The sequence below is a fragment of the Drosophila rhopaloa genome, unplaced genomic scaffold (genome assembly GCF_018152115.1).
Source record: "Drosophila rhopaloa isolate 14029-0021.01 unplaced genomic scaffold, ASM1815211v1 contig_2, whole genome shotgun sequence".
Classification (NCBI taxonomy): Eukaryota; Metazoa; Arthropoda; class Insecta; order Diptera; family Drosophilidae; genus Drosophila; species Drosophila rhopaloa.
The window spans coordinates 12,761,543-12,789,376 of record NW_025335083.1 but is presented as its reverse complement, the minus strand read 5'-3'; the positions used below and the strand labels follow the sequence as shown (position 1 = coordinate 12,789,376).

The window sequence follows — 27,834 nt, the reverse complement described above, 5'->3', positions numbered from 1 at the left end:
GCACATCTCTAAATTTTGGTGGTTGAATTATTTGCAATTTTCATCCAATCGCGCCAAACACTGCGCATTGCGCCACTTTCTTGAAATTGACACGAAGCCAAGCTAGTTTCTATTATTTAAATTGTGAAAATGAGCGAGTTTGATGCCGCAGCTGGTGTTCCCGAGGGCGAGGAGACCAATCCGCTGGAGCAATCGACTATTACAATGCTGGATGTCCTGGAGCAGGAAAAGGAACTGGACGACGAATATGCCGCTGTGCTGGGCGCCTCCGATGAGAAGTCCTGCACGTATGCGAAGGGCCCGATTGGACGGCAGGCCCTGTACTCCTGCCTCACCTGCTGCCCCGAGGCTCGCGAGGATCTGTCCAAGGCCGCAGGAATCTGCTTGGCCTGCTCCTATCGCTGTCATGAGCACCACGAGCTGGTGGAGCTCTACACCAAGCGGAATTTCCGCTGCGATTGCCCCACCCAGCGACTTGGCAAGTGCTCCCTAAATCCACAAGTTGAGGGAGTTCAACCCCGGAACGAAGAGAATCTCTATAACCAGAATTTCCAAGGGCTGTACTGCAAGTGCAAGCGCCCCTATCCCGATCCCGATCGCACCGTCGAGGAGGTGATGCTGCAATGCGCCATCTGCGAGGACTGGTACCACTTGCCGCACATGACGGCACCCGGTGCCAGCGAGAAGTGGCTGGATTCCTGCAGCGAGATGATCTGCGATGGCTGCATGGATGCCAAACCCTTCCTAAAGGACTACACTGGACTGGCACTGCAGCCAGTGGGGGAGGAACAGGCAGACGACAGCCAGTTGAAGAACGAGTTGGACCGCAGCATTAGCGATATTATGAATGTTCCTGAGGGCGAATCTCCAGAAGAGGAGGGCGAGCCGAGCCAGAAGCGTCCCAAGCTGGAGAACTGCGTTCGTCCCAAGCCAACCAAAGAGCATGAGGGTGAGAAAATGAAATATATTAGCAATAATTTATAATAATGTATTTCAAACTCTTTTACTTAAATCCTGTTTCCTAGATATAAGTTTACTAAAACTTTGGTACTAAACCATTGATAAATTATTTTAATAAGACATTTTCTTTAGCCTGCAAAGCCAAATAATTTTTGCAATTAACTGTGGTATGTAGGACTACAATCCATTAGCTTGAGGTTTAAATGATGATAATATAAGAATTAACAGAAGGCTAGAAGTAGATAAGTTCTTTAAAAGAAGATAGTGAAAATTTAGTCATGTAATTAGAACAGTAAATTAATTTTTTTTGTTTATTTCAGTTGGCTTAAACAATAGTCAAAGATTTTATGTATGCTTCAAGAATGAACCGAAATTATTATTTAAAAGTAAACTTAATACATGAAAAGCAAGTCAAAGTTCTTCTTGCCGTCGCCCAAGTAGAGGAAGCCATGTTTATGGGAGTTCATTTTGTGAAAGAATGTCATTCCCATCCAGAGACACGACTTGATTATCACCAAACGCTCGTTCCTCTGCATATTTAAAGCAAAAGACTGACCCAGCGGTATAACACCGTCAATGGTGTCCAGAAAGTCAATAGCATAGTTATAGTCGTTCCTCTTGGCCAAATTATGTTTCAGATCATTGCGGGGCAGACGATAAAGCTGGTAATAGGATTGGTTGTCAATCTGCAAGTCGTTCAGGCCTCGAAACATCTGGTTAGGTATCACACGTCCATCGGTCATCTTGTAGAAAGCTCCGCGGGGGCAAATAGCACACTCCTCGGTAATAATAAACACAATGGCTGCAAGTCGTTCCTCCTCCTTAAGTTTAACTACTTCAGGACGACTGATGCCAGCCACTTGGTTGCCCACAATGTCAAAAGTTGGATCCTGTTGGCAGCGAATACCGAAAATGCAGTGAGATCCCTAATACTACATGTTATCACCTTACCAGCTTCACGTACGACATCATGCTGGGATCCCCAATAAATGGCTCCCTTGCCAGTATGGTGGCCTGGAATATCTTGGGGCTCTGGACAAACGGCAACAACTGCCACTGAAACTGATCCAAACTGTAGAAATACTTGCGATCCTTAAGACAATCGCTTGTGTAGCCAAAGGCAATGTAGTAATCATTCTTGGTGGCCGTAATGCGACCCCACAGATACATGCCCGAAAAACGGTTATCATTTTGCAATGCAATCAGCGAGTTCTCGATCAAGATGCGCTGCTCCGGCGATAGCTTCATGCCGCAGTACATCAGGCAGTCGAGGCCCTCGCTGAAGAACTCTAGATTCATGGTCAATATTAGCAATTTAAATGGGAAGTGTTTGAATAAGGGGGTTCTTAAATGTTGAAAGTATTTGAAAGAAATCTCAACACTATCTCTGTGAGTTACGGGAATTTCTATTCCTATTAAAGCTAAGTACAGTATTATCTTAAACAGTTAGGCGAATTTTAGCAGTACCCACATTTAGCACCAACTTAACAATTTCACCCCTTTCTTCTTTAAGGAGCCGCTTTCTGGACTAATGATTGGCGCAAATCGCTTTGCCAGTGCTCTGAATGCCTGACGCTCTACAAGGAACTCGGCGTGGAGTTCCTGCTTGACGCCGAGGACTTGGCAAAGACGTACGAGGAGCGCGGCATGAAGCGGGCGGAGGAGAATTCCAGCTATGAGCAAGGTATTCGGGCACTGGCCTCCATTGACCGGACACAGCAAATCGATGCGATTACCGAGTACAACCGCATGAAGGACAAGCTAAAGGAATACCTGCAGGCATTCGCAGCTAGCAAGAAAGTTGTAACCGAGGAGGACATCAATCGTTTCTTTGCCGGCATGCGCAATGAGAATAATGCAAACCTTGGTCAGCCCTACTTCTGTCGCTAAACGACTCGCTCTCTAAATTATTATAGTATTACCCACATTCCCCCCATGAAAACAAACATACATACACCATGTAAATTCTTAAGTAATATTTTATTATAAACAATTATCATTTGGAATTCATTTTAACGAAAAATCGTAACACAGCATCGGGCAATGAGATTCGCATTTCCCTCTATATGCTATCTAGTTAAATTTATGTACACTGCGGTGAACTAGAGTTATGTAAGACAGGCTTTCTGTTGGACCTAATCTCGAAATGGTTACAACCTGTCTTGAGACCTTTTTACATAGCTCTAATTGGTTAATTTCTGGTATATTTAATGAATATATACACATAAGTAATTAGCAAAGTTGTTGTTCATTTAAATGTCTGCAATCCCAAACTGTTGAGTTCTGCATCAATGCCCTGGATAAGTTCGTTGGTGTCAATGGGCGCCAGATCCATTATGGTGCTGGATATAAGATCACTCCACGACTGGAGGGGTGCGTCTGCCTGTGGTTGCTGTTGTTGATGTTGCTGCTGCAGATGTTGTTGCTGCGGCTGATGTTCCTGCGGGTACTGAGACTGTTCTGGCTGGGATTGGGCCCAATTCGGTAGCTGCTCTGGCTGAGACTGAGGCAGGAACTGCTGGTTTTGTAGGAATCCCTGCTTAATGTTCAAGTTGTCTTGCTGCGGTAAGCTTATGGCACTCATTTTGAGACTCAAATAATCATTGTTATTGTTATTCATCATTATGTTGTTGTTATTGTTGATTGGAGTTATGGAGCCACCACTAAGACCCGTTGGACTGCGGCAATGAATGGGGAAGTTTGACGCCTCTGGCAGATATAGATGATTGTTGTTCTGCCCATTTAGCATCGGCGGAATGCTATCCACTGTACTGCATGTGGACCGCGGTGATGGAAAATTATAATCCACTGATGCACAATGGCTACTCTGGCTATCCACATCCATATATGCATTTTCTATTTTGATATTCTGCACAAAGTTAGGACTTCCACCAGGATACATCATGGACATACCAGGCGACACCTGTGCCTGCGGTATTGTGGTCGACATTAGTGGAGTTTGAACCACCGGATTGGGGCCTAGAAAAATGAATTCAACAGTATTAGACTTATGTTTCCAATAGCAACGGAAAAACGGTTAATGAACGCAACAAAGCATTTACATAAATGAGGCGAAACTGAGGAAAAACTTAAGCAATTTGCGTAAACTCAAAAAGGACAACAGCAAACCACAACATCAACTTGACTGCAGGCAGGCAATATCAACTTACATTATTTGAAGTCCAACTTTGGTGGCTAATCTGAAGCTTGGGGAAAACTTGACAAAAATAATAGGAAGTGGAGACACAACAGCGGTGGTCCGACGTTTTAAATACACTTGCCTTAAAAACTTTTATGTTTATTTATTTTTTTTTTTCAAAATAATAACATTTTAATATTGAATCGCTGGCTGTAAATGTGACAACGGCCTTTCTATTTTAAAATAAAATATTTGTAGCGGACAAAAGTATGTTTAAAAAACTTATTTAAAATTTAATTTTTTTTTGTAATATTTTATTATTAATTGTTTTCTAATAAGGCAAGAGATTTTAAAAATATTTTGCAAAAAATTTAATCAATTTTAAAAATAGTTAAGTTTAACGACTTTTACCAAAAACCTTTATTAATCAAATTTATGTTACATTAATAGTGCGTATAACAAATATTTTCAATTCGAACGGCCTAAAAAAACCAAATATTTTTCGACTACAGTTTAACATTTTCCAACAATTCCGGGTCGGACAACAATATTATCCATTGGTCCACATGGTATTAAATCCTGTACTATATATAGTGAATTTTCACCAACAATTTTAGCTACTCAAAATGACAATCGCTAAATGAGTTTGTGTTTTTTTGTATGATAGATGTGTGTGTCTAGGAACTACATAGATGTAATGCTTGTATAAAAGAACCCAGCACCAGTAATAAATGCGGCATATTCTCAAGAACTTACTGGACGTTTTGACCTGCTTGGATGGATAGAAATCGGTGTTCATGAGACTGCGCTTTAGGCTTTCAACCGCTTTTTGGGTCTCCAGACGATTGTGCTTTGAGAGGAGTTCTACAAAGATATTCGGATTTTTGGGTGATTAGAAATGCTTATATTCGATTTCGGTGAGTGTACTCAGAGTATTCTTATCTAGAAAGTTTTTGTAAGCATTATGACATATTTAAAATTAATACTGAAAGAGAAGACGACTAGAAAAGATATTTTTGTAGGTGTGCAGTTGTGTTTTGGACTAACTAATGCTAAGGTTTCGGATAACTGATTTGATTTTGATTGTGAAACGTTTAAAAAAGATATTATTGGAAAATAAATGGTATCTTTGTATGAAGCAATAGGCCTCATTAATCATTCATCTTTAAAAAATTGGAGATTCCGACTCCTTTGTTTTGATAAATACATTTTCGTTTTTAAAAGGAAACCTTTGTGATACCCTGTATTATGGCGGCTATTCGTTTTCATAGATAAATGTTTTTAAATTAGTAAAAATAACTTTTTCACAATCAAATCAGTTACACGTAACAATTTCATCTCCCCCATCCCTACTCCAAGCCATTGGCCTCCGCCAGCCGCCGAGCTATTTCATCCGCACTGAGGAAATCCGTTGCATCCACGCCGCCCGTTGCCGCTCCACCTGCTGCCCCACCTTCGCCGAACTCCCCGCCAAACGGTGGCTCCGGACTTTTACTGGTGTACAGCGCAAAATGCTCTGCCTCGGAGAGATCCACACTGGGATCCAGCACCACACCGTAGGCTCCCTCGCACAGATTCTTGATGCTCTGCCTGTCGGCAATGGCTATCAACTCCATGTTGCCATCACTTATCGGAATATCCGCCAGCTGCAGAGTGCTCAGGGTCTTCCTATCCAGCGGTCGTCCATAACTAAGGGTGCTGGCATTCGAGTAGCTCTCCGGCCGGAGCAAACTGTTCTCGCTATCGCCTCCTTTCAGCGGTATGTGAATCACATCCGCATCCAGGTGGGCGGGTCTTTTTCCTGACACACTACTTGAACTTCGACCGACTGGCTTGCCGTTTCTACCCTCGCCTTTTCCCAGCGGTTGCATGGACCGCGTGGAGCTGCGATTGGGATCCCCTAGAGAAAAGTGCGCCACACTGGGCTCCCGACTGCCAGTGGGTGTGGTGGCCTTGGATCCACCAGTTAACTGTTTATTCGGACTGCCACCCGGTGTGAGGGATTCCTCATCGTCCGCCCTGCTCTTTCGGCGCGAGAAGAATCTCGAGAAGAATCCCTGACGCTTCTTGGGCGAACCACTTGGCGTGGGTTGCCTTTTGGTGGGACTTTGATCGGGGGTCCGCATTATAATGATTGGCGATGGTGTGGTTCTATTGGAACTAAGACTGCCATTTCTCGAGCGGCTAACAGAGATCGAATCACTGACAATGCTCAAGTCCTGGGAGTTTCGATGCGGTTTCGGTGGCAAGGGAGGTAATCTTTGGTCCGAAACGGGTGAAGGAGTTCGTGGTGGCAGCGGCAGGGGCGGTGAATGGGGGGGCGTGGCTGGTGTTTGGACAGCATTTACTTTTATACGCGGAGCTGGCGGATTCGTTAGAACCACCAGCTCGGCATCATCTAACTGACCAAACGGATTTGTGGGTGGATAAATCTGGACACCCTGTTTGTTCTCTTTGGGTAACCCTATTTTGATGGGATTATTGAAAGCTATCTGCAGGCTCGTATACGTGGCCGTCTCATCGAAGTTCTCATCCAAGTCCACGGAGGCCTGGGCACTGGCTGAGGCCATTTCCGGTTCCTTTTCGTTATCCGGCAGCTCTTTCACGGCGGGATTCTCGAGGGTATCCCTGCGAGAACCATTGGCCAAATGTGCGTGGGCCTCCTCCTCCAACTGGTTCGTTATGGTCGTATTGGCAGTCAAACTGCTGACATTGGTAAAGGCTGTTTGGGCCGTGCTATTCGATAGGGATTGGGTATCCCCATTCTCAACCGTCAGGCTATCCGTTCGCTCAAACTCGCTGCTCTTCATCCACTCGGTGATTTTGTCCACATTGGTTAGAGGTCGCGATTGCAGCTGCGGATGCTGCAGGATCTCATCCATGGGCGTGGACGTCTGGGTGCAGTCGTCCGCCAGTTGGGGCAACAGTTGCGGCACCTCCAGCTCAATTTCCATGTCCGGTTCGTTATCGTTATCCGTGTACTCAGTGACGGTGCCACCATCCATTTCGTGTGATTCACCCCGTTGACGCATCTGCATCTTCTTCACCGCTATCTCAAATTCATTAAGAGTTCCGGAACTCTGCTGATCGTCGGACGAAACCGTATTGTTGTCCTCCTCCAATTCCATCGGTGGGCACGAGTATTTCGTGGCCGTGGTTTCGCTGTCGAGAGAAAGGATCTGCTGGAACACGTCCAGCTCCTGACGGCGCTTCAGCCTTCGCTGCAGCCGGGCAAAGGATACCGTACCTGGATTCGGGTAGAACTCGAACGGCAGCGGGGCACTCGTCGCTCCATCTGAGGGTCGCACCAGCTTCAGCTCCACCTGAAAGGAACGAACAATAAGGGTTACTATCAATAAACACATTTAAAATTGTATCTTAAACATTTCCTCTTAGTTCATTGTTAACAATTCTGAGTTAACAATAAACTTTGGATACCTTTTAGCCATCGAAAACAAAAGAGTTATAACTTTTCGTATTAAAAGATTTCCTACTGTTTTATTTAAATACTTTTAATATCCCTTTTTTGCTTATTGACATTATTTAAGTACAAAAAACTATGGTTATATTAAATTGATCGAAATTAAAAGAGTGAATACATTTCCAAAATATATTTTCTCCTGTCTGTGATGGACTTAAAAAGTTTGACAAAACCTTATATCAAAGTAAAAAGCGTTTCTAACATATGGTGCAATATCAATTTTCATATTTATATTTTAAAATAGTAAAGGTCCTAATTTCTTTATCTAATTCTTACTTGACATGTCTAACATATATTTTGATACGCTAACAGTTCTAAAAATAAGCATTTGTATAAATAAAGTACTATGAAACTTCCGTCATATATATATGATATATGTACGCTGTTACTATTTGCCGGCTTTAAATTGCCACTCGACATGCCATTTTAGTCAAGCTTGAACTGAATAATACAGATAAGCCATAAAAATATATATAAAATGTTAAAATTTATTTTTAGCTTTGGGCCAACTTCCTGTTTTATAATTATTTATCATATAAGAGAGGGTAAACAAAACTTCAGGCTGCCACTCACATTGACACTATGCGTGATTTCGGTGTTCTTGTAGCGCGGAGTCTTGAAGGTGATGGCCATCTGCTTGAATACGTCCGTGGGCTGGAACTCGGCGTTGGCGAACCACGTCTCCCGTCCGTCCCTGTCCGTCTCGTAGAACCGCACCTCGATGTCGTCCTTGGCGATCTTCTCGCACAGCATCATGATCTCATTGCCGCCGGTCACCTGGGCGGAGCAGCTGCACAGCCGGGTGATGGTCAGCTCGTTGCTCTTGCCGTAAATCGGGGAGGATACGATGGGTTCAAAGGCCATCCAGGTTTCGCCCACTTTGAAGAGGGCCTGGTAGCAGAGGCGCAACTCATACCGATTGATCTTGTCGACCTGATCCTTGTGATCGAATTTGGCTGAACAAAAAATTATACAAAGTATAGGATTTGATTATACACTCAGACAATTTAAAACCCTATAAAGACTCAGAAAATTAGAGGTCATAGAATTCAAATATGAATATTTCCATTGGGGTTTTCACTTTTCCAAATGAATTACTTGCAATTAAGTTGAAATTGGTTTGGAATTGTTTTTATGGAGAGAAATCAAATAAAATATTTTGAATATAAAAAAAATAAATAGTTCTTGCGGAGACCCACAATTGCAAACTCACAATCGGACTAAAATAATGAAATCTGGAAAAATGTAATTTACAAAAACTATTTGTTGAACTAAAAGATGTTTTTGTAATAATTATTATTTTTTTTTTTAGCAGGACTCACCGCCAAAGGGATCGATGTTCTTCCGTTCCCGCTCCACCAGGGAGTCGCGCATCTCCAGCTTCTTGGCGCACTGGATGCCCACTTTCTGGAGCACCAGCCGTCGCTCCCCGGGCTTCAGATGCTTGCGGTAATAGCCCGACTTGCAGGCATCCGCCTCCTCCTTGCTGACCAGCCAGTGGGGATGCTGGCGATAGGGCTTCTCGCTGGTCACGCAGGACACCACGATGGTGACGGGCCCGTCATAGTTACACACCTCGACGGTGGGGAAGGTCTTGCCATTTTCCGGACTGGAGTTCATGCCCGGAATCGAGCCGGCGGTGCGACCCTCGCACTTGTAGCGAAAGCGGATTATATTGTTCGTCGGCTCCTCCACGATACGCAAGTGGGGTTCAGTCTTGGCACTTGGCCTCGGCTGATTCGGATTCAGGTTCTTGGTTTGGCTTTGGTTCTGCAGGTGGAGTGGCAGGTGCGACGGCATTACCGGCAAAGAAGTCGACTGCGATAATATGTGCTGTTGCCCGCCACCGACTGCGCCACCGACCGCGCCACCGACCGCGCCCCCACCTCCAGCTCCGCCCACTCTGCCTCCTCCGGTGGCGCCACCGTTCAACTCCATGCTGGCATTGATAATTTCCTCTGGGGAATGTAAGTATTTCACAAAAATCAATAAGTCAGAGTGCCAGAAACAATTTAGCTTAGGTTATGGAAGGAAACTAGGAAAGGAAGCTAAAAATACCATCGAAGATTAAATGGAGTACCCATGCGTACACATTTCCTCTGACAGTTATGGAAGTAGCTAAACTGACAGGCTTGTGAAAATAACAAGTATTTAATATCTAAAGGTAAAGGCTCATTTTATAAATTAAAGATATTACAGGAGATCGCGCTATTGCAATTATCACAAGTTTTATTATACCCTTGCAGAGGGTATTATAATTTTGGTCAAAAGTGTGCAACGCAGTGAAGGAGACATCTCCGACCCTATAAAGTATATATATTCTTGATCAGGATCACCTCCTGAGTTGATATAGCCATGTCCGTCTGTCCGTCTGTCCGTCTGTCTGTCCGTCTGTCTGTTTCTACGCGAACTAGTCTCTCAGTTTTAAAGATATCGAATTGAAACTTTGCACACACCCTTCTTTCCTTTGCACGCAGTATATAAGTCGGAACGGCCGGGATCGGACGACTATATCCTATAGCTGTCATATAACTGAACGATCGGAAATGCCATAACTTTGGTGTTTGTAAAGCTAGGAAGTTGAGATTTTCTATAGGTTTTATTTTTATACCCTTGCAGAGGGTATTATAATTTTGGTCAAAAGTGTGCAACGCAGTGAAGGAGACATCTCCGACCCTATAAAGTATATATATTCTTGATCAGGATCACCTCCTGAGTTGATATAGCCATGTCCGTCTGTCCGTCTGTCCGTCTGTCCGTCTGTCTGTTTCTACGCAAACTAGTCTCTCAGTTTTAAAGCTATCGAGTTGAAACTTTGCACACACCCTTCTTTCCTTTGCACGCAGTATATAAGTCGGAACGGCCGGGATCGGCCGACTATATCCTATAGCTGCCATATAACTGATTGATCGGAAATGCCATAACTCTGCTGTTTGTTAAGTTAGGAAGTTGGGACTTTCTATGGGTTTTATATTTGGCCAATCAATCCGACGTACCAAATTTCATAAGGATCGGCCGACTATATCCTATAGCTGCTATATAACTGATTGATCGGAAATGCCATAACTCTGCTGTTTGTTAAGTTAGGAAGTTGGGACTTTCTATGGGTTTTATATTTGGCCAATCAATCCGACGTAGCAAATTTCATAAGGATCGGCCGACTATATCCTATAGCTGCTATATAACTGATTGATCGGAAATGCCATAACTTTAGTGTTTGTTAAGTTAGGAAGTTGGGATTTTCTATGGGTTTTATATTTGGCCAATCAATCCGACCTACCAAATTTCGTAAGGATCGGCCGACTATATCCTATAGCTGCCATATAACTGATTGATCGGAAATGCCATAACTTTGGTGTTTGTAAAGTTAGGAAGTTCGGATTTTTTATGAGTATTAAGAATGCATCATATGAATAATTTTGGAGAATATAATTTACAGAGTATTCTGCAAGGGTATATCAACTTCGGCTCCGCCCGAAGTTAGCTTTCCTTTCTTGTTTAATATTTCATTTAATATATTTAAAAGATCTACTAAGGATACAAAAAAACAAGAAAGGAAAGCTAACTTCGGGCGGAGCCGAAGTTGAAATACCCTTGCAGAATATTCTGCAAATTATATTCCCCAAAATTATTCATATGATGCATTCTTAATACTCATAAAAAATACCAACTTCCTAACTTTAAAAACACCAAAGTTATGGCATTTTCAATCGTTCAGTTATGTATATGGCAGCTATAGAATATAGTCGGCCGATCCTTATGAAATTTGGTAGGTCGGATTAATTGGCCAAATATAAAACCCATAGAAAATCCCAACTTCCCAACTTTACAAACACCAAAGTTATGGCATTTCCGATCAATCAGTTATATAGCAGCTATAGGATATAGTCGGCCGATCCTTATGAAATTTGGTAGGTCGGATTAATTGGCTAAATATAAAACCCATTGAAAATCCCAACTTCCCAACTTTACAAACACCAAAGTTATGGCATTTCCGATCAATCAGTTATATAGCAGCTATAGGATATAGCCGGCCGATCCTTATGAAATTTGGTATGTCGGATTGATTGGCCAAATATAATACCCATAGAGAGTCCCAACTTCCCAACTTTACAAACACCAAAGTTATGGCATTTCCGATCAATCAGTTATATAGCAGCTATAGGATATAGTCGGCCGATCCTTATGAAATTTGGTAGGTCGGATTAATTGGCCAAATATAAAACCCATTGAAAATCCCAACTTCCCAACTTTACAAACACCAAAGTTATGGCATTTCCGATCAATCAGTTATATGGCAGCTATAGGATATAGTCGGCCGATCCCGGCCGTTCCGACTTATATACTGCGTGCAAAGGAAAGAAGGGTGTGTGCAAAGTTTCAATTCGATATCTTTAAAACTGAGAGACTAGTTCGCGTAGAAACAGACAGACGGACAGACAGACGGACAGACGGACAGACGGACATGGCTATATCAACTCAGGAGGTGATCCTGATCAAGAATATATATACTTTATAGGGTCGGAGATGTCTCCTTCACTGCGTTGCACACTTTTGACCAAAATTATAATACCCTCTGCAAGGGTATAAAAACTATTTATGAATAGTATAAATATTCACATTTACTTAAAGTGACAACATTGGTTGTAACTCCCACCTGAATAATTTCACAAAAAATGAAATTCACCTATCCAATATTACATAAATTACCCAGTAAAATGAAAATGGTAAAGTTCGTGTGTGTCAATACTTTTGTATCCATCAGATACGCACCAACTATTATGCATATATTGAAGGCATTAGGTTGCCATTGTTTTTTGCAAAAGGGTGACGGCTTCCTCCTTCAATTTCATTTGAACTTTGTTATTGCCAGATGTCGACTATGCAATGACGAGTTCTGACGTCAAAAAGATGCGCAGCAATTTGCCAGACTTATTATGCCACTTTTCTCCGACATTTGTTGTTGCTGCTGGCGTTTTGTTCGGATGGCAACAGCAACACCAACGTCTATAGCTCGTGGCAAGAGCAATAACAATGTTCAATTAGCCACTAAAAATTCCCCACAAATCTGATGCTCTGTGCCTGGCCTAATTAAGCGCATTGTCGATTGACTTATGCCCACAGATTATTCATTTACCCGAGCCCTAGCTCTTTTTTCATCAAGGCATGGACTAAAGGGGGGTTTTGGTTTTTGGACTATGTTAATATTAATTGGGGTTAGTATGTGCCATAAATTAATGGCTGTTTATACATACGTAAAGCGACGAAATCCTCCTCCTCAGTCATTGGATTACACAGTTGATTGCCTGGAAATAAAAGCAATGATAGATCGTCAAAAACTTTTCATATATAGCTAATGTAGACAATGATACATTAATGTTTTTTAGCTTGTTCATTTTTTTGTAAATTATATTGATGGATTTTAACAACTTGACGTACTCAATCACCAATGTTTTTGAATTTTTTATAAGCAGTAAAAATATAAACTGTCTTATACAATTTTAAAATAAAAACTTAGCACATCCGTAATTACAGCAACATTCAAGGGTACACGGACTAGATTTTCATTGTTTGATTAAAAATATAATAGGTATTTAAAAGTGCCTAATTACTGACATATATACAAATAAATAAATCAATATATAGACATATATGGCTTATAATTATTATTTTTAATTATCTCTATGATCACTTGAATTAATTTCAATCCATTAAAATGGGAAAAATACAGTTGTGACGCTATTAAGATTAGGTACCTAATCTAAGTTCCGTTCCTTCCACTTGCACTAATAAGTACTAACTTAAAGTTTATTGAGGTTGGTAAACTCCCAATTATTTCACAAGAGCCCAAAGTACGGGGGGATAATAGGAATCCGATCATGATCTGATTTACAAAGTAGAAAACCCCATTTCCAATCTATGTGATTTTTTGTTTCCCAAAATAATACTGATTAGGAAGTCCGTTGCGGTTTAGTGTTTCTGGGGAATCTCTCAACCATTCATTGAATGCCATTTTTGTGATAGGGTTATCAATGGGTATACACCTTCCTTATCAGCAATTTACAGAACTAAGTAGGTGTTAAGTACATGTCTCTGTTTCTACCTAAGCAATTTTGTTCTTTAATTCCATGGACAAATAAATCAAATTTTAAAAAAATTAAGTAATTGATAAAAAACTATAATTAATAAGAATTATTGTAAGTTCTCTAATTTCTCTTCTTATGTTTGTACAATTTTTATCAGTATTCGTTTTACACAGAATAAATTATAATACAAATCCATGTAATAGCATTTTAAAATGATAAATTGCTGTAAATATTTGTATAGTCCATGTAAGCTCAGAGTCCTTGTTAAACACATTGTCTTTATTTATCTGCTTTACCCTTATAAAAAATTCAAACATATGGCTTTACTTAACGATTTCCTTTGCGTCAGTCTTCTTCCTTTATTCGTTATATAAGTATTCAAATACCGGCTACTGCCAAATCGATCAAGGTTATCATTGTTAGTCGCTTGTAAGGGATAATAACAATGTCTGGGTAATGTGTATTTAATAGTCGTAGCCATAAAAAGGCCAAACAAGTCACTCCTTGTGCCACATTTTCTCAATTTTCCTCTCTTTTCCGCAACTGCAGTCAGCATATGCCGAAAGTATTTTGCATTTTCTGCACATAACTCAACTTTTCAACAAAAGGAGAGCACACACACACTCTCGAGCACTGAGAGATAAAATCTAGCAGAAAGTCTTGGCTTCAGAAAGCCCATTTGTCTAAATGCCAAACGTTGGCGTTAAACTCACAAACACTGCACAGAAAAATATATTAAGTGGTTCTTAGTTATTTTTATTCAACCAAATTCGAACGATATTTTAATCACAAGGGCTAAAGGATTTTGTTTGAGCATACATATTGTCAGTTATTAACGTTGCATTACTATAAAAAATACAAGGACTGTTTTTTAAATTCAAATTTGATAATAATTTATAATTAACCTTTTCAGTTCATGTATGTAAAATATATGCAAGTTTTAAAAAGAGCATTAGATATATATTAATAAAAAGTGTTATGAAAAAATTTAATATTGTAACTTTTATTATTATTATTTGCAATGTCAAATCAGTGATTTTTTTTGTTGCTGTGCACGCACGAATATAATCGCTTATTCAGAGACATTCTCACACACGTGGGGGCTTGAAAAATTTGCATATGTTAATTTTGTTTACATTTATAGCCTTGCAAAAACAATTTGTCCGCCATTGGATTTGCTGTTGTTGTTCCTGTTATTGTATTTTTTTTTTGTTTTGGTTCTTTTGCAATTCACACCACTTGCTTAAACTCACACTGACCTAGTGAAGACAGATCCTACGGTTTTGTTTACGAACCGCATGACGCTTTATGGGGCTACCCCTCTACACCCCCGGAACCCACTTTTTTAAACGCTCCTCCCCACCCGAAACGACCAACCCCCCTCCACGTGTGTCGAACATCTGAACTGTGTAATAAGTAAATGTGGGTCGATTTGCTCGCAGCAATGGCCACCGAAAAAAACACTTGCATAACGAAACATTTAGTACATTAATCAGCAAATAAATATGTTCCTTTCTTCATACTAACACTTTCAAAACATTTAAAAGAAATTAACAAATTTTAAAGTACTTTTTTTTTTATTGGCTTGGCAAAACTTAGAAGTTCAAGTTTTCTTAAATCAAATAACATTTCCTTTTATAAGCCAATCATTATTTAAACAATGAATAGTTTCTCGCATTTAATATTTATTATGTTCTTTTTATACTGCTGTATATGATTACGATTTTTTTAAATCCTAAGAGCCATAAAAAATGTTGACACTAACCATTGTTTTTGCGTAATTAAAAACAAGTGAGAACGCTATAGTCGGGTCCCCGACTATCAGATACCCGTTACTCAGGTAAAGGGAGTGCGAGGGAGATGGAGATAGAAACTTTGATCACGCATAACTTTTTAACGAATGGTCCGATTTGAAAATTTTCTTCTACATTTCGATAGGTATTGATAAACACAATAAAACTGCATTTTTACTTTTCCGAAATATTTAAATTTTTAAAATCGTATATATGCGATTGTGGGCGTTAAAGGGGGCGTGGCACCTTTTTGAAACAAACTTGCGCTGCGTAGGAACTCATAGAATCTGCATGCAAAATGCCAATCTTCTAGCTTTTATAGTTTCCGAGATCTCAGCGTTCATACGGACAGACAGACAGACAGACAGACGGACAGACGAACAGACAGACGGACAGACGGACATGGCTATATCGACTCGGCTAGTGACCCTGATCAAGAATATATATACTTTATAGGGTCGGAAACGCTTCCTTCTAGCTGTTACATACTTTTGCACGAATACAATATACCCTTTTACTCTACGAGTAACGGGTATAAATATGTTTTTTTAGAAATCACATCATTTTTTTTGAAGTGTAGGAGTCGACATGGGGCCCAATGACATCAGGAAACTTTTAAGTTGGTGCCGCTAGCTGCGGCTTAACTGTCTCTGACAGCAGCATCGCTTTCCCTTAACCCGCTAATCTCTCTTACACACAGAATTACACACACCCACACACACATTAAGCAACAGGACGGGCATTAAGGATATCCTGGCGGAGGGGTGAAAGCGGTCATTACTGCGGCAACGTTTAAATTTTTATGCAAGGGGGTAGCAAAAAGTTGAACCGTATCGATTGTCCTGCTCATGGGCATAAATAATAAAGCAACTCAAGTGTGACACACACAAAAAATAAATAAAGCTACCTAACTATCTCAGTTGCCAAGCAACTTCGTTAACCATTTTCTTAAAGGAAAATATGCTTTTAAATATTTTATACATACATAGACCTTTTAAAATACATTTAAATAAGTCAAAATGAAAATGAATACATTTGCTTAAGCCTTTCCACTCTTTAATCCTGACAGTCATTAGTGTCCTAAGGGCAAAATGTTCTTAAAATAGCACATCAGTCTAATGGAGACGCTAATTGACTTAAATCCCAAGCAAAATATACAAATATAGAATTTTAAGAATGTCAATTAGCCCTTTTACGAAATGTTGGTGAAAAGCGGTTTGCTGTCTGAGTGAAAATTATTTTTGTCTTAATCTAATGGAAACTTTTGAATGAGAACTTTTTTTAATCCCTCTTTGGTTACCATTTTTGTTTTTATAGAAATGGAATTAGAATGAAAATGGTTTCGTTTTAGAAAGCATAAAACCACTGAAGAAAATGTAACAAAAGAAATAATATTAGAAGAAAACTTATTTTTTGTGTAGAAATTCAAATATTTAAATATTTTTCGGATTCATTGTAATTTTAATTTAACTTCAGGAAATAAAAGCATTTCGGTTCAACTCGTATCAATATTCTATTCGCATTTTCCATGGCTCTGTGGTTTAATTTTGTAGATTTCATTAAGTGCCCCAAACGCAAAGAGCTTTCTAAAGCGCGTAATTGCTTGGTTCATCTCCATAGTCCCTCCACTTCTTCAGGACTTTCCCCCACCATTTTTCTTGTCTAGCCCCAAGTTGTTTTCTCTGCCGGAGCTCCTCGAATCCGGCATAACTTAAGCTGAATAATACTTAAAGACAGACCGGGCTACCAACTCTAAAACAGAAGAAAAAAAACGCCTCGAACCAATTTAATTCGCATTTAGGCTTGAGAAAGCTGGGCGGAGTTGAAGGAGGGTTTTAAAAATTCTGGCGACATAAATCAGAGCTACAAATTGATGCGTAAATAAAGCAAACGGAAAAGGATGTCGCTGGCAGAATAAAATGTGAGTAAGGTAAAAGAAAAATGTTAATTAAATATTGTCAAAAATAGACGGCATTAGCAATGAAGATGTGGGTTTTGAATTACGCTAGGCTAGGGTCCTGAATCGTCTCTATATTCAAGAGTAATGATGGCCGTGTGACTAACATACATATTTCAGTAGCTGGAACCTTGTCACGGGCCCAATCGATTGGAAAATCGCGTTCTGAACCGAAAATAAACACACAGCTAAATAGAAGAAAATAATGGAATGGGATGCGGTGGGGGAATGATGGCAGAATATGATGAGATGGAACGGCTAGAAGCTCATACACACATACACCCACTGATGGCCTAATCACACCCAGTCGCACACACAAAAATTTGTACATCAAACACAGACAACTGGCCCCAATCCATCCCCACATTTTCCCATTTGGCACCTCAAGTGCTTAAGCTGACATGTGTGCGTGCCTGGTCCTGCCAGTTTCCTGAATCCTGCCAGTTGCCTATCTGCACAAAAATTAAATTCAAATAAAAAGTTTTTCTCAACGAATTCCGCCTGTCGCCAAAAGTGAAAAATAATTCGTCTCAGGCGATGTGAAACTCTGCCCCGGAAAATCAATAGGCGTTGAAAATTATGATTTTCCTCTAGTTCTTCGACTGTGTCCTTCACCGAGCCATGCCCCCGCTGTCATTTGCAGGAAATCCATTTGGCTCTCTATATGCACTGCATATATAAATAACTAATGTTTGTTTACTCCTCGATCCAAAGTTTGCTGAGGTCACAATCGATTGAATTAGTTGCTAACACAAACAAAATATTGTTGGGGTATACTATTTATATTGCACTTACTCAGGTGTCAAAATATTTTGTAAAACTCATTGATTTAATAGTTGATCCCGAGTTGGAAAACAACTCGAATTAGAAACTAGAAAGTTTGCAAGTATACAACGAATACTAAATAATTTAATTTAAGGGTATATTTAATTTCTATATATTGAAGTTGTTTAACAGAATATAAGTCTACCATTTTATGCATGATAGTTTTAGGCAACTCTGCTATTTCTCGAAAATAAATCATATTGGCTATTTCCTGTTCCGCTCATAATTTAATCATCTTTTATTTTTTCGTTATTCAAAACTCAAGTATAATGAAATTTTGTGATTGCTGCAACATTTTCGTGCCAAGAATTGTTATTTTATTTGTACAGTGCGAGCTGCTCAAATAAAGGCACGTGGCCTCAGTGGCTTAGGCGATTTGGATAAGATTTTCTACAATGGGTAATCCCAACAGGAGCTACCAAGCTAATTATAATCGACATTGCAACTAAGTGATGTGGTTTAAATGTGACTAGAAGTAAACTTTGCGATAACCTGAGTGAGTGACACAAGAGACCAAAAACCATAAACACGAAATATACTTAAACGCTGTGTTCATTTTTTATAATGGCGACAATAAAAAGTCGTTCAAATTGTTGCCACTTTGCCAAATATTGTGTTGGTTTGGTGTGCCGTGGCACCTGAGTACTGTTAGTGTACTAAACTAATTAAAAAGTAATTAATACAGTTACATTTGGCTGGGCCTCGCTCGTCATTCATTTCAGCAGCCAAAAGTTAAAGTACAGCCAATCGATTTTCATGGTATTTCAAGCAAATCAAAGGAACCATTTTTGCAGTCAAGTAAATAATGCTTTAGCAACCCAAAGCATTCCCAGAATGTCGAATCACACCACACCACAGTGAACCGCACCAGACCTCATTTAGCCAAGCGTTGGAACAATTTCCATTCTAATGGCCAAGACAAAACGCTCGCACACACATTCGATTTCAGCCAAGAAAAACGACCGACACGCGATGACCGAAAATTGGTAGAAACCGCAGCATTTAATTATTTTGCTATAAAACTTTTCACGATTCAATCAATTTAGATTCAGTACAACATGGCGTATTCAATCAATTTAGATTCAGTACAACATGGCGTATGCGTAATGGGATTCTGCTTTTCCATTGTTTGTGAAAATTGCACGGGGTGGTTTGAAATGTTTGTGAAACTTGGTCTTAGAGTGGGGGTGTAAATGTGAATGACAGATCAATGTAAAGTTCGCTTGGTTTTTGTTCATGCGGAAAAAGCAAACAAAAATTAGAAATTAGAGTACATATTAATTCTTGCGAGAGGTTATCACACAGACTCGTAAAATATAAAATCGACCGGGGATTTTCACTTGCTGATTACAGTTGCAGCTTTATCAGTTGATTGCATTATTTTTCAAAGTAAGCTTTTAATTATTAAAGCAATCTTTTGATTTGAATTTTTTAAATGTTTTTTTATGTTTATTATTTTTTGGTAAATATTTGTATTAATGTATGTATTGTTTTAAGAGTAAGAAATAATAATATTATATTGTATTATATGTGAGATAAACCAAACCTTTTCTAGCCAATCAATTGAACCCTTTGATTTTGGTTTACTTGTATGGAATTATTACTGTTTAATTTAATAAAGATTTAATTATAAAAGTTCAATGTCTTTCCTGCTAACCTAGGTAGAATCAAAATCCTTCGACAGCTCTAATTTCTAATTTAAAAATGACCTATTCTTTCAGAATATAATTTCAAAAGCCGCACCCTTTGATCAATGCACAAGTGTTTAAACCTGCGACCTTCCTGCTGCCGTTGCCATTTAATTTGCAATAACTTTCAATCGGAAACAAGTCTGCTTAATACAAATGGCAAAGTTATAGCTATATGCATGGCTGTGACTTCATATTGTATGTAAGCAAACCCACACACATTGACCGAAAGGTGTGAAAAGTGTGGATTTTGTTTGTGTTTTGCTTTCAACAATTACCGAAAACAATTCCGCTGCCTTTGGGCCATCGGTTCATCGCCCAGTTCATGCCCGGGGAATACAAGTTAGATAGCTTCTGGCTGGGCACAGATAAATCGATATTTAAGTAAGTTTTGACCATGACTGTTCCATTTCGTTCTATTTTTATGGGATCCAACTGCCTGACCACCCGACCGTCCGGCTGTGTGCGTGCGGATATGGCAAAAGTCTTTAAGACTTTACGGCATTTCGTGTCTTTCGATTGCAGTTCCAGTTGCCCGTTCAGGTTGTATATTCCTTTGATTACAAATGAAATAAACGAAATCTTCCAGATGCCGCAGCACATTTTTATAAACTTTTTTCCACGCCGATTTCACTTGTAAACATATTTACATTTCGTTAATATAAATATTTGCATTTGGCGAGGTTTATTTCGCATATTGAAATCTTGGTCGTTGTGGATCCTGTTGCTAAGTAAATATTTTCCCCTTGAACCGATCTCCATTGGTGATAAGAAATGAAAGATAATGTAGCCAAACATTAAATACTAAACATTTTTACTCAATTTCGTTTGCCCGTAATACTTATCGTCCATAAGCTCAAAATGTTCACTTGTAGATATATAATGTATATTACACATCTCAAGGCAATCAGCAAAACTTTTTTGAGATAAGATTTATTAAGCTTATATTTCTTTGGATTATTACATTTAAGAGGAAATGTCTACTCTAGGGAGCAGTTCCGGCATATGCTATGCACAAAGAGCTACGAAATCTGAACCAGTATGTAAATTGATTTTCGCAATCGGCAATCAAACAGGAAAACAACACTTGCTTTACTATTAAATACCAACTAAGTATTATACTTGTGTTTTGTAAATCTCAGTCAACCTCCTTCATTGTTGGGAGATTTATTAGCATATATTACACTTCTGTTGAACTGGAATACTTTGACTACACTAGCAAAAATAGTTTATTAATCAACAAAATATTATCTAAGAATCAACTATATTATATTTTATTTTGATTTAATTGTTTTTCTAAGAATTTTCTTCAAATTGAGCTACTCATAAATTATATTCTCATTTATTGTACATAACTATGATCATTAATATATGTAGACCTTACTGCAATTTATTTATTTATATGTATTATATACTTTTTTATTATCAGTTTTTAAAAATGTTCAGTTTGCGTGTCATTTAAGAAGTTTAAGTTTATAAAACAACAGGAAGTCAAAATAATAAAAAGTAATGAATTATACAAAATTCCAATTTAAACAGCAATATTATGAAATAATCCATTTAAAACACATAAACCAGTAAAATAATTATAAGACAGTATTTGTAAAGATTTTATCAACAAAGTACTAGCTTATACATACAGCACAATCTAGCTCAACATGCAAGTTTTCTATCTTTTAATTTAATATTTATAAATACAATTTTCATTACACGTGGCATTTAGATAATTAATTGCCCGCATCAAAAAAGTTTATTTATTTATGTATCTGGTATTATAATTTATGAATTGTAATGAGCTGTTTGTTTGTCGATTTCTTGCAGTGTCATTGCAATCGAAGTTGATACGGGAAGCTGTCTGTATCTACGTTTCTAACGACGACTAATAGGCAGAGGGACTTTTCAAACTGCGCCATAAAAAAGCTGATTTTGTTTTTAGCAAATTTATTAATTCTAACCTTTTAAGGAATGGTAAGCTGCAAAAAAATCTTTTACTTTATGATTGAATTTTGTGTTTTGATCCGAATGCACTTGTCGAGACAATAATCAAATTATCTCTTTGTTTTGTCGGCACGTGTAATTGATTAAATTTGTTTTTTATGATTCTCTTGTTTTTTTGTTTGTTTGTTTGTCTGACTTATCGCGCGCGCGGTTCACTCACAAAAGGCGCGCCAAAAATGGTGAAAAAATGGAATACAAAAACAAAAGTTGCCCCAGCAAACGCCGTAGTTGCTTAGGTATACTAGTATATTTTATTTTAATTTGTTATTGGCACTGCAGCCGCCTGTTAAGAGCGGACATTGATTTATACACACATCTGTAGTTCACTTTGTAGTTATGTATAATTAACCAACACACTGGCATCTATATAGTCGCGTGCGACTTGCACAATATACGTTATATTATATGTACATATATGTGCCTAAGTTGGAGGTTCGATCGCGTCCGTCGGCGGGCAAGTTCAGATTGAAACTGAGCGGTACGGCTCACAATCGACTGCAAGAGAGCTTCGGTTGTTTGGGCTCTGCTCTCAACTCTACGCTCTTTGCGATCGCCTGCACTCGGTACGTATACTTGATACGTATGCTTGATACGTATGCTTGATAAACATGAACTATCGCCGATATGACGATCGCGGGTGGCTCCCAATTTTGTTTTCGGTTTCAGCCGTGCTTCACTTTTCATTTATTTATTGTTGTTTCCGTTTTGTGTATTCCACCGTTTGTTTTCTTTTTTCAATTCTTTTTCGAGTACGTTTGTATGACGTAACCGGGCGCAAAAAACTGTTATAGATTTTTAAGTGGATTTGGAAAAGTGTTGAGATTTTTATAACGCTCTGCAGGTGTTCCAATTTCGATTTTCGGCCATAAATAAACATTGATTCCTTTCAAAAAAATGTGAATTTTTTGCACGGAATGAAAATTTATTGATATAAATGGTTCGGATATACCATAAAAATTTAGAAATGTTATTTCAGATGAACTCTTTTCTCATTAAAGTAGCGTTAAAAATACTAAGAAGACTTTAAATATTTTAAGAATGAACATGATTTCAGACAAGTCAACATCAAAGAGATTCACAAAAGATAAGAACAGATGAGGACTAAAAATGATTCATTGTTGAATTCTAGGCTATGAAAAACACATATTCGATATTCGACATTTGCATAACAATAGGTCTATTTATTAAATATAGGTATGACAGCTGAATGCTTTTATTGATTTTCCCAGGAATTGACAGACCTGAAACTAGCTCGACCCTCGGCTAAAGTAAATTATAAAATCCGTATAACGTTGCTAATTCGCGCAAGCAAAATTCCCCAAGAAGACAGAAAAAAAGATCCGCTAACGTCTAAGGTCAAACTGAGTTATTAACTCAATTTTTGGCTTCTGTTCCATCGACAGATTTTAGTCATTTAAATAAACACAAGTGCAGCGCAAAGGCATAGAGGGAAAATATTTTCAGTTAGCATTGCCAATCGGGCAGAAATATTTCATTATTGTTTCGCTTGAATGAAAATAGTAAAATTTATTTCTGTTGGCCCACAGAATTCTGAACTAAAAACAAAGTTTCCATGCCGCGTGGGTAGGTCTGGACCCCAAATGCATTTTGTGAGCCAATTTACCGGCCATGATTTACGTCTATATGGGATAACAACAAAATTTAGAATACCTGATGACTTGCAATAAATATGGGGCTTATATAGTCCAAGAGCAACAGAAACTATTTTATTTATAATTTTTAAATGGCTTAATATTCCCTTAATAAATAGTATATTATTTATAACTTCACCAGGTTGATCAAAGCTGATAGTAAATATTTGAATTCAAAAGAAATAAACTCTTAAATGCCTTACTTAATTCCAAAAAATATAAAAGAGATAAAATTTGTTTTTCTAAGATGACAATGCCGTTTTTCTAATGCTCCACTGGACAAAGAATATGAAATGATTCAATGGCGATCGTCCACATACTCAATATTCAATACATGGTAAATAACCCATGACGTAGAAGCGACTCCAAAACAGAGCACACGTCACGTAAATCTCGAACTCTTTATTAAGCTTGTTAAGAAGAGAAAAAAAAGAAGAAGTCAAAGACACAGCGAATAATCCCGATCCCCTTCTCCACCCAAACGAGACCCCCTGCAATTCTGGCACATGTGTGCTTCAAGGTCACACGCTGAAGCGGGACAGTGAAGCAGAGAAAAAGAGAAAGAGAGACTGCAGACAAACGAAGCCAAGCCCCAAAGAAATCGGAGGGAGGGGCGGGGAGCTGGGGGTGGCGTAACAGTGGAGCGCATAGTTGAGCAACCACTTGTTGTTGCTGCCGCTTTTATTGCTCCTCTTCAGTCAGCGCCAGTTTAAGGCCAACATTTCTGCACTTTGAAAAAATACTACAAAAAAAGGCACACTAAAATTTCTGCACAATGAATTAACATGCAATAAACGCGCACATTAATTTCAATAAGAAGAAAAACATATTATTATTTTAAAGTATTTTTAATAGCAATTTCAATATAATAATACTATTCAATAAACTTGAAAATGATTTTCAATAAGGAGAAGAACATTGTGCTTTTTAACATTTGAAAGGAAACCAAATGAAAACAAAACAATTATTTCAAACTTTCATTAACGTTAATCAGAGTTTTGAAAGTACTTATTAAAAACATAATTAAAAAATTGTTTTTTTCTGTGAAAATATAATTCATGCAATAATAGATTCAAACCAAAAGGTCGCCGCCGCCCTCAAAAGAGGCAGATAAACAAGCGCGCGGAGCATTAACATTCAAGACAGTCGGCCAAAGAATAATGGTGATAAGGAAAGGAAGCGAATGGAGGGGGATCGTATCAATAACACGAGCAGCAAAATTACCAACGGACTCGAGATGTTTGCCCAGCAGCAAAAACATGACACATGATAAAGAAGAAGTATTAAAACTGACTGAACTTACTGCGTCGAATTCAAGATTCCCTCTGCCAAACAAGTGTACTCTAATTGGCCCGTGGGGAGATGAATGTATCCAAATTAGCAAGCAGTAAATAATTATAACGTCGAAATCATAAACAAAACGTCACAGCTCAAAGCTCAACATCAAAACAACATAAAAAGAGAGAGTCTGAGTTTTTCTGATAAGGAATTCTGATAAAGTATTTTTGGGACTTCCATATAAGGAATAACGCGATATAAAATGTTATATTTGCTATTATTATTTCTTTTCGGCACGCTTACCGAATGAGAACATTTGATATCAAATTTTTATGATAAGAGGTATTTTCGTTTGATCATTGAAAAAATGATATAAAACCAGATTTAAAAACAGAATAATAATCAATTCCAAAATGTTTATATTTTATTTTAAATTTTGAGCAAGAAAACATTTTTTTAGTGTGGTTCCATTTTTGTTTTAATAAGTATTCATATTGATAAACTTATTCGAGAGTTAAGAAAATACTCTTCGGTCTGGCAAAACTTTGGCGTGACATACAAAAAGAAAACGTAAAGGTGAAATAAAAACCTGTCTGTCTGCCTTGTCTTGGTTTTTGGTTTTGCGGCACTTGTTTGGCTTTTGGATTCCCCGAATCGCGGATGAATCACCACCTCACACATATACGTATACGTAATTTCTGCGTCCAAACACAATTGTAACCCTCGCACACAATCACTTTCAATTGGGGCCTTATAACGTATGTGATTTGGTGTTTGCCCATGCGGAAATCTGCTGAGAGCAAAACGCGGAGAGAGCTTAATATTGATCATCAACTCCGCAGAGCGGGGAAATTTCGGGAACTTAGTGGTATTGTTGCCATTCCAGTTCCCAGTCACTTTGCTTCGCCGAATTACATAATTGGTAACTGCAGGAGTTCCGCATGCAATGCGGAGTTTTTGTTGCCGGTGAAGAGGCTGTGGTTGCTGTTGCATTTTTTACACTGTCAAAATAATAGGGATCAAATCGGCATCAGTTACCTTTATTTATATTTCTAAACTCGAATATCTAAAATGACTGATGTTAAAATAAAGTTTATAACAAGATATTAACATGTTTTCAAAATTGAAAATTCTCAAATGTGTATTAAATTTGATTAAATACTCAAAAAATATGTAATTTTAGATGTATTTTCTCAGTGTATGCTTCTTTTTTGTGACCATATCAAGGTTGTCTGATTCCAACTCTTGGAGACACTGGCTCTATCATTTCACAAGCTAAGGTAATTCAGATACAAATGGAGATACTCGGCCGTATTGTTTTCTTTAGCCTTTTACAAAACAAAAAAAACAACATTGGCAAGTCTCAGCCACAGAAAAACAACAACATTGATAGGAAACCACTTTTAATTAATTAATGTCTCAGCGATTTGTAAAGAAAGAGAAGTAAGTGGGAGGAGTGGGGATTAGAACTTATTGGTATTTCTCACTGGAACTGAAACTGGAACTGAATTCTCAACTGAAAATGTTATTTCATAGTTTCGAGGAATGAGCATTTATAGTTCAAAGGTCAGGTTAATGGCGGTAAACGTTTGTTTAACAAATGACGGAGCTAATCTTTCAAAACAAGACAGTTTGTCAAATTGATTTTTTTTTAAATGAGAGTGTGAATTTTGGGACTTTAAAAAATTGTAGTGTGTAAAAGATAAAATTCCGTTTATAACAACAAAAACATAGGAAAACACTTACAATCAAAATGTATGTTTTAATGTTATTTCTTCTATCTTTGTAAACTTAAGGTATAATTCAAATATATTTTAATTGTTTAATAGAAAAACAGAGAACAACAAATAATATAATTAAATCTTTTTTAATTTAAAAATGTATCAATTCTAAAATTTTTGTAGAAGTTTAACAATGTATGTACTTTTTTCCTAACAAAAAATACATACATAATACACAATTTAGTTTCCCTTATAACACCACAAATCCGTTTTTTAATAAAGTTAATTGGTTTTAATATTAAGTTAAGGCGAATTTTTTTCTTTTTAACCTTACAAGTTATGACTGATTATAACATAATTTGTTCACTGCAAAAATTGTAACTGTATTATTACACAACAACGATTTACATTTGAACATTTTTTCTCCGTAAGAAATATTATTACTTGGATTTAAACGTCAAACTGCAACTGGAAGGTGGCACTTTTTACCCCTAATAATGCAATTACTTTCCAGGAATATAACAGTTCTAAGCACATTTCTAAGTAATAGCAAGTATGAATTCTCGGAAAGGGAGGCGCGCGCCGTTTTGATCAACTTGATTCCAGTTAACACGTCAGTATCTTTTTATTGGACTTAATTGGACTGCAGTCTTAACCGCGAAACAGGTCACCAGAAAATGACGTAGATTTTATAAATCACTGAGTGATGATTTAATTTTTGTAATTAAGTAACATTTTCCCCAAGACGTAAGCACCTGGGAACAGAGATCAGAGAATGAGTAAGATCCCCAAAGACCTGTTCGGGCTTTAATGGGTCGGCTGGGAGAAACCCAATTTCATTGATGTTCTGGCTTAGGCGAAATACATTCTTAATTATTTATAAACAAATCGGAATTTTGTAATCGAACAGCACAAGATTATTTATAGGCTGAACTCACCTAAATCAGAATTTCCAGCCGTGGCAATAATTCAATTTGCTTTGTTTGATTTTCGATATTTAGTTTGAATTTTCGAATTTTTATGTTAGTTTGGAAATTTTCGTAATCACAACCACTCTCACAGGAAAACACAGAAACACTTTATGTATTAATTTGGGCTATTTATTAATCTTAAGTTTTATGAGCATATTTCAATATTTATTTGAATTAACTTTTTCGAAATCGTAACTTTTTTAAAATTATTTTTCAGGTGGATTTTTTGAGGAGGCGAAGAACCGTTTGCCAGCAGCGACGAACCGTTAATGAAGCCGCCGACGC

General features: G+C 38.1%; 3 protein-coding genes across 5 annotated transcripts; 1 reads left to right on the top strand and 2 right to left on the bottom strand.

Moving 5' to 3' along the window:
* The first annotated feature begins 4 nt into the window (after nucleotides 1–4).
* Nucleotides 5–3,195, top strand: LOC108038416 (putative E3 ubiquitin-protein ligase UBR7). Its single transcript, XM_017115199.2, has 2 exons — nucleotides 5–949; nucleotides 2,474–3,195. The coding sequence occupies exons 1-2, from the start codon at nucleotides 130–132 to the stop codon at nucleotides 2,848–2,850; spliced, it is 1,197 nt and encodes a 398-aa protein (XP_016970688.2). The 5' UTR covers nucleotides 5–129; the 3' UTR covers nucleotides 2,851–3,195.
* On the bottom strand, nucleotides 1,311–2,451 carry LOC108038417 (radial spoke head protein 9 homolog). The gene is made up of 2 exons (XM_017115200.2): nucleotides 1,912–2,451; nucleotides 1,311–1,850 (listed from the first exon to the last, which is right to left on the bottom strand). The coding sequence occupies exons 1-2, from the start codon at nucleotides 2,257–2,259 to the stop codon at nucleotides 1,353–1,355; spliced, it is 846 nt and encodes a 281-aa protein (XP_016970689.1). The 5' UTR covers nucleotides 2,260–2,451; the 3' UTR covers nucleotides 1,311–1,352.
* On the bottom strand, nucleotides 2,922–27,828 carry LOC108038415 (dorsal-related immunity factor Dif). 3 transcript variants are annotated; one of them, XM_044459528.1, is made up of 7 exons: nucleotides 21,885–22,374; nucleotides 12,836–12,886; nucleotides 8,903–9,538; nucleotides 8,154–8,536; nucleotides 7,347–7,422; nucleotides 4,856–4,963; nucleotides 2,922–3,939 (listed from the first exon to the last, which is right to left on the bottom strand). In XM_044459528.1, exons 2-7 carry the CDS (start codon nucleotides 12,864–12,866, stop codon nucleotides 3,209–3,211), a joined length of 1,965 nt encoding a protein of 654 aa, XP_044315463.1. In that variant the 5' UTR covers nucleotides 12,867–12,886; nucleotides 21,885–22,374; the 3' UTR covers nucleotides 2,922–3,208. The 3 variants fall into 3 exon arrangements, with proteins under 3 accessions (XP_044315463.1, XP_044315462.1, XP_044315461.1); XM_044459527.1 differs by lacking the exons at nucleotides 2,922–3,939; nucleotides 21,885–22,374 and adding an exon at nucleotides 27,517–27,828 and having other exon boundaries at nucleotides 4,848–7,422; XM_044459526.1 differs by lacking the exon at nucleotides 2,922–3,939 and having other exon boundaries at nucleotides 4,848–7,422.
* Between the last annotated feature and the right edge of the window lie 6 nt (nucleotides 27,829–27,834).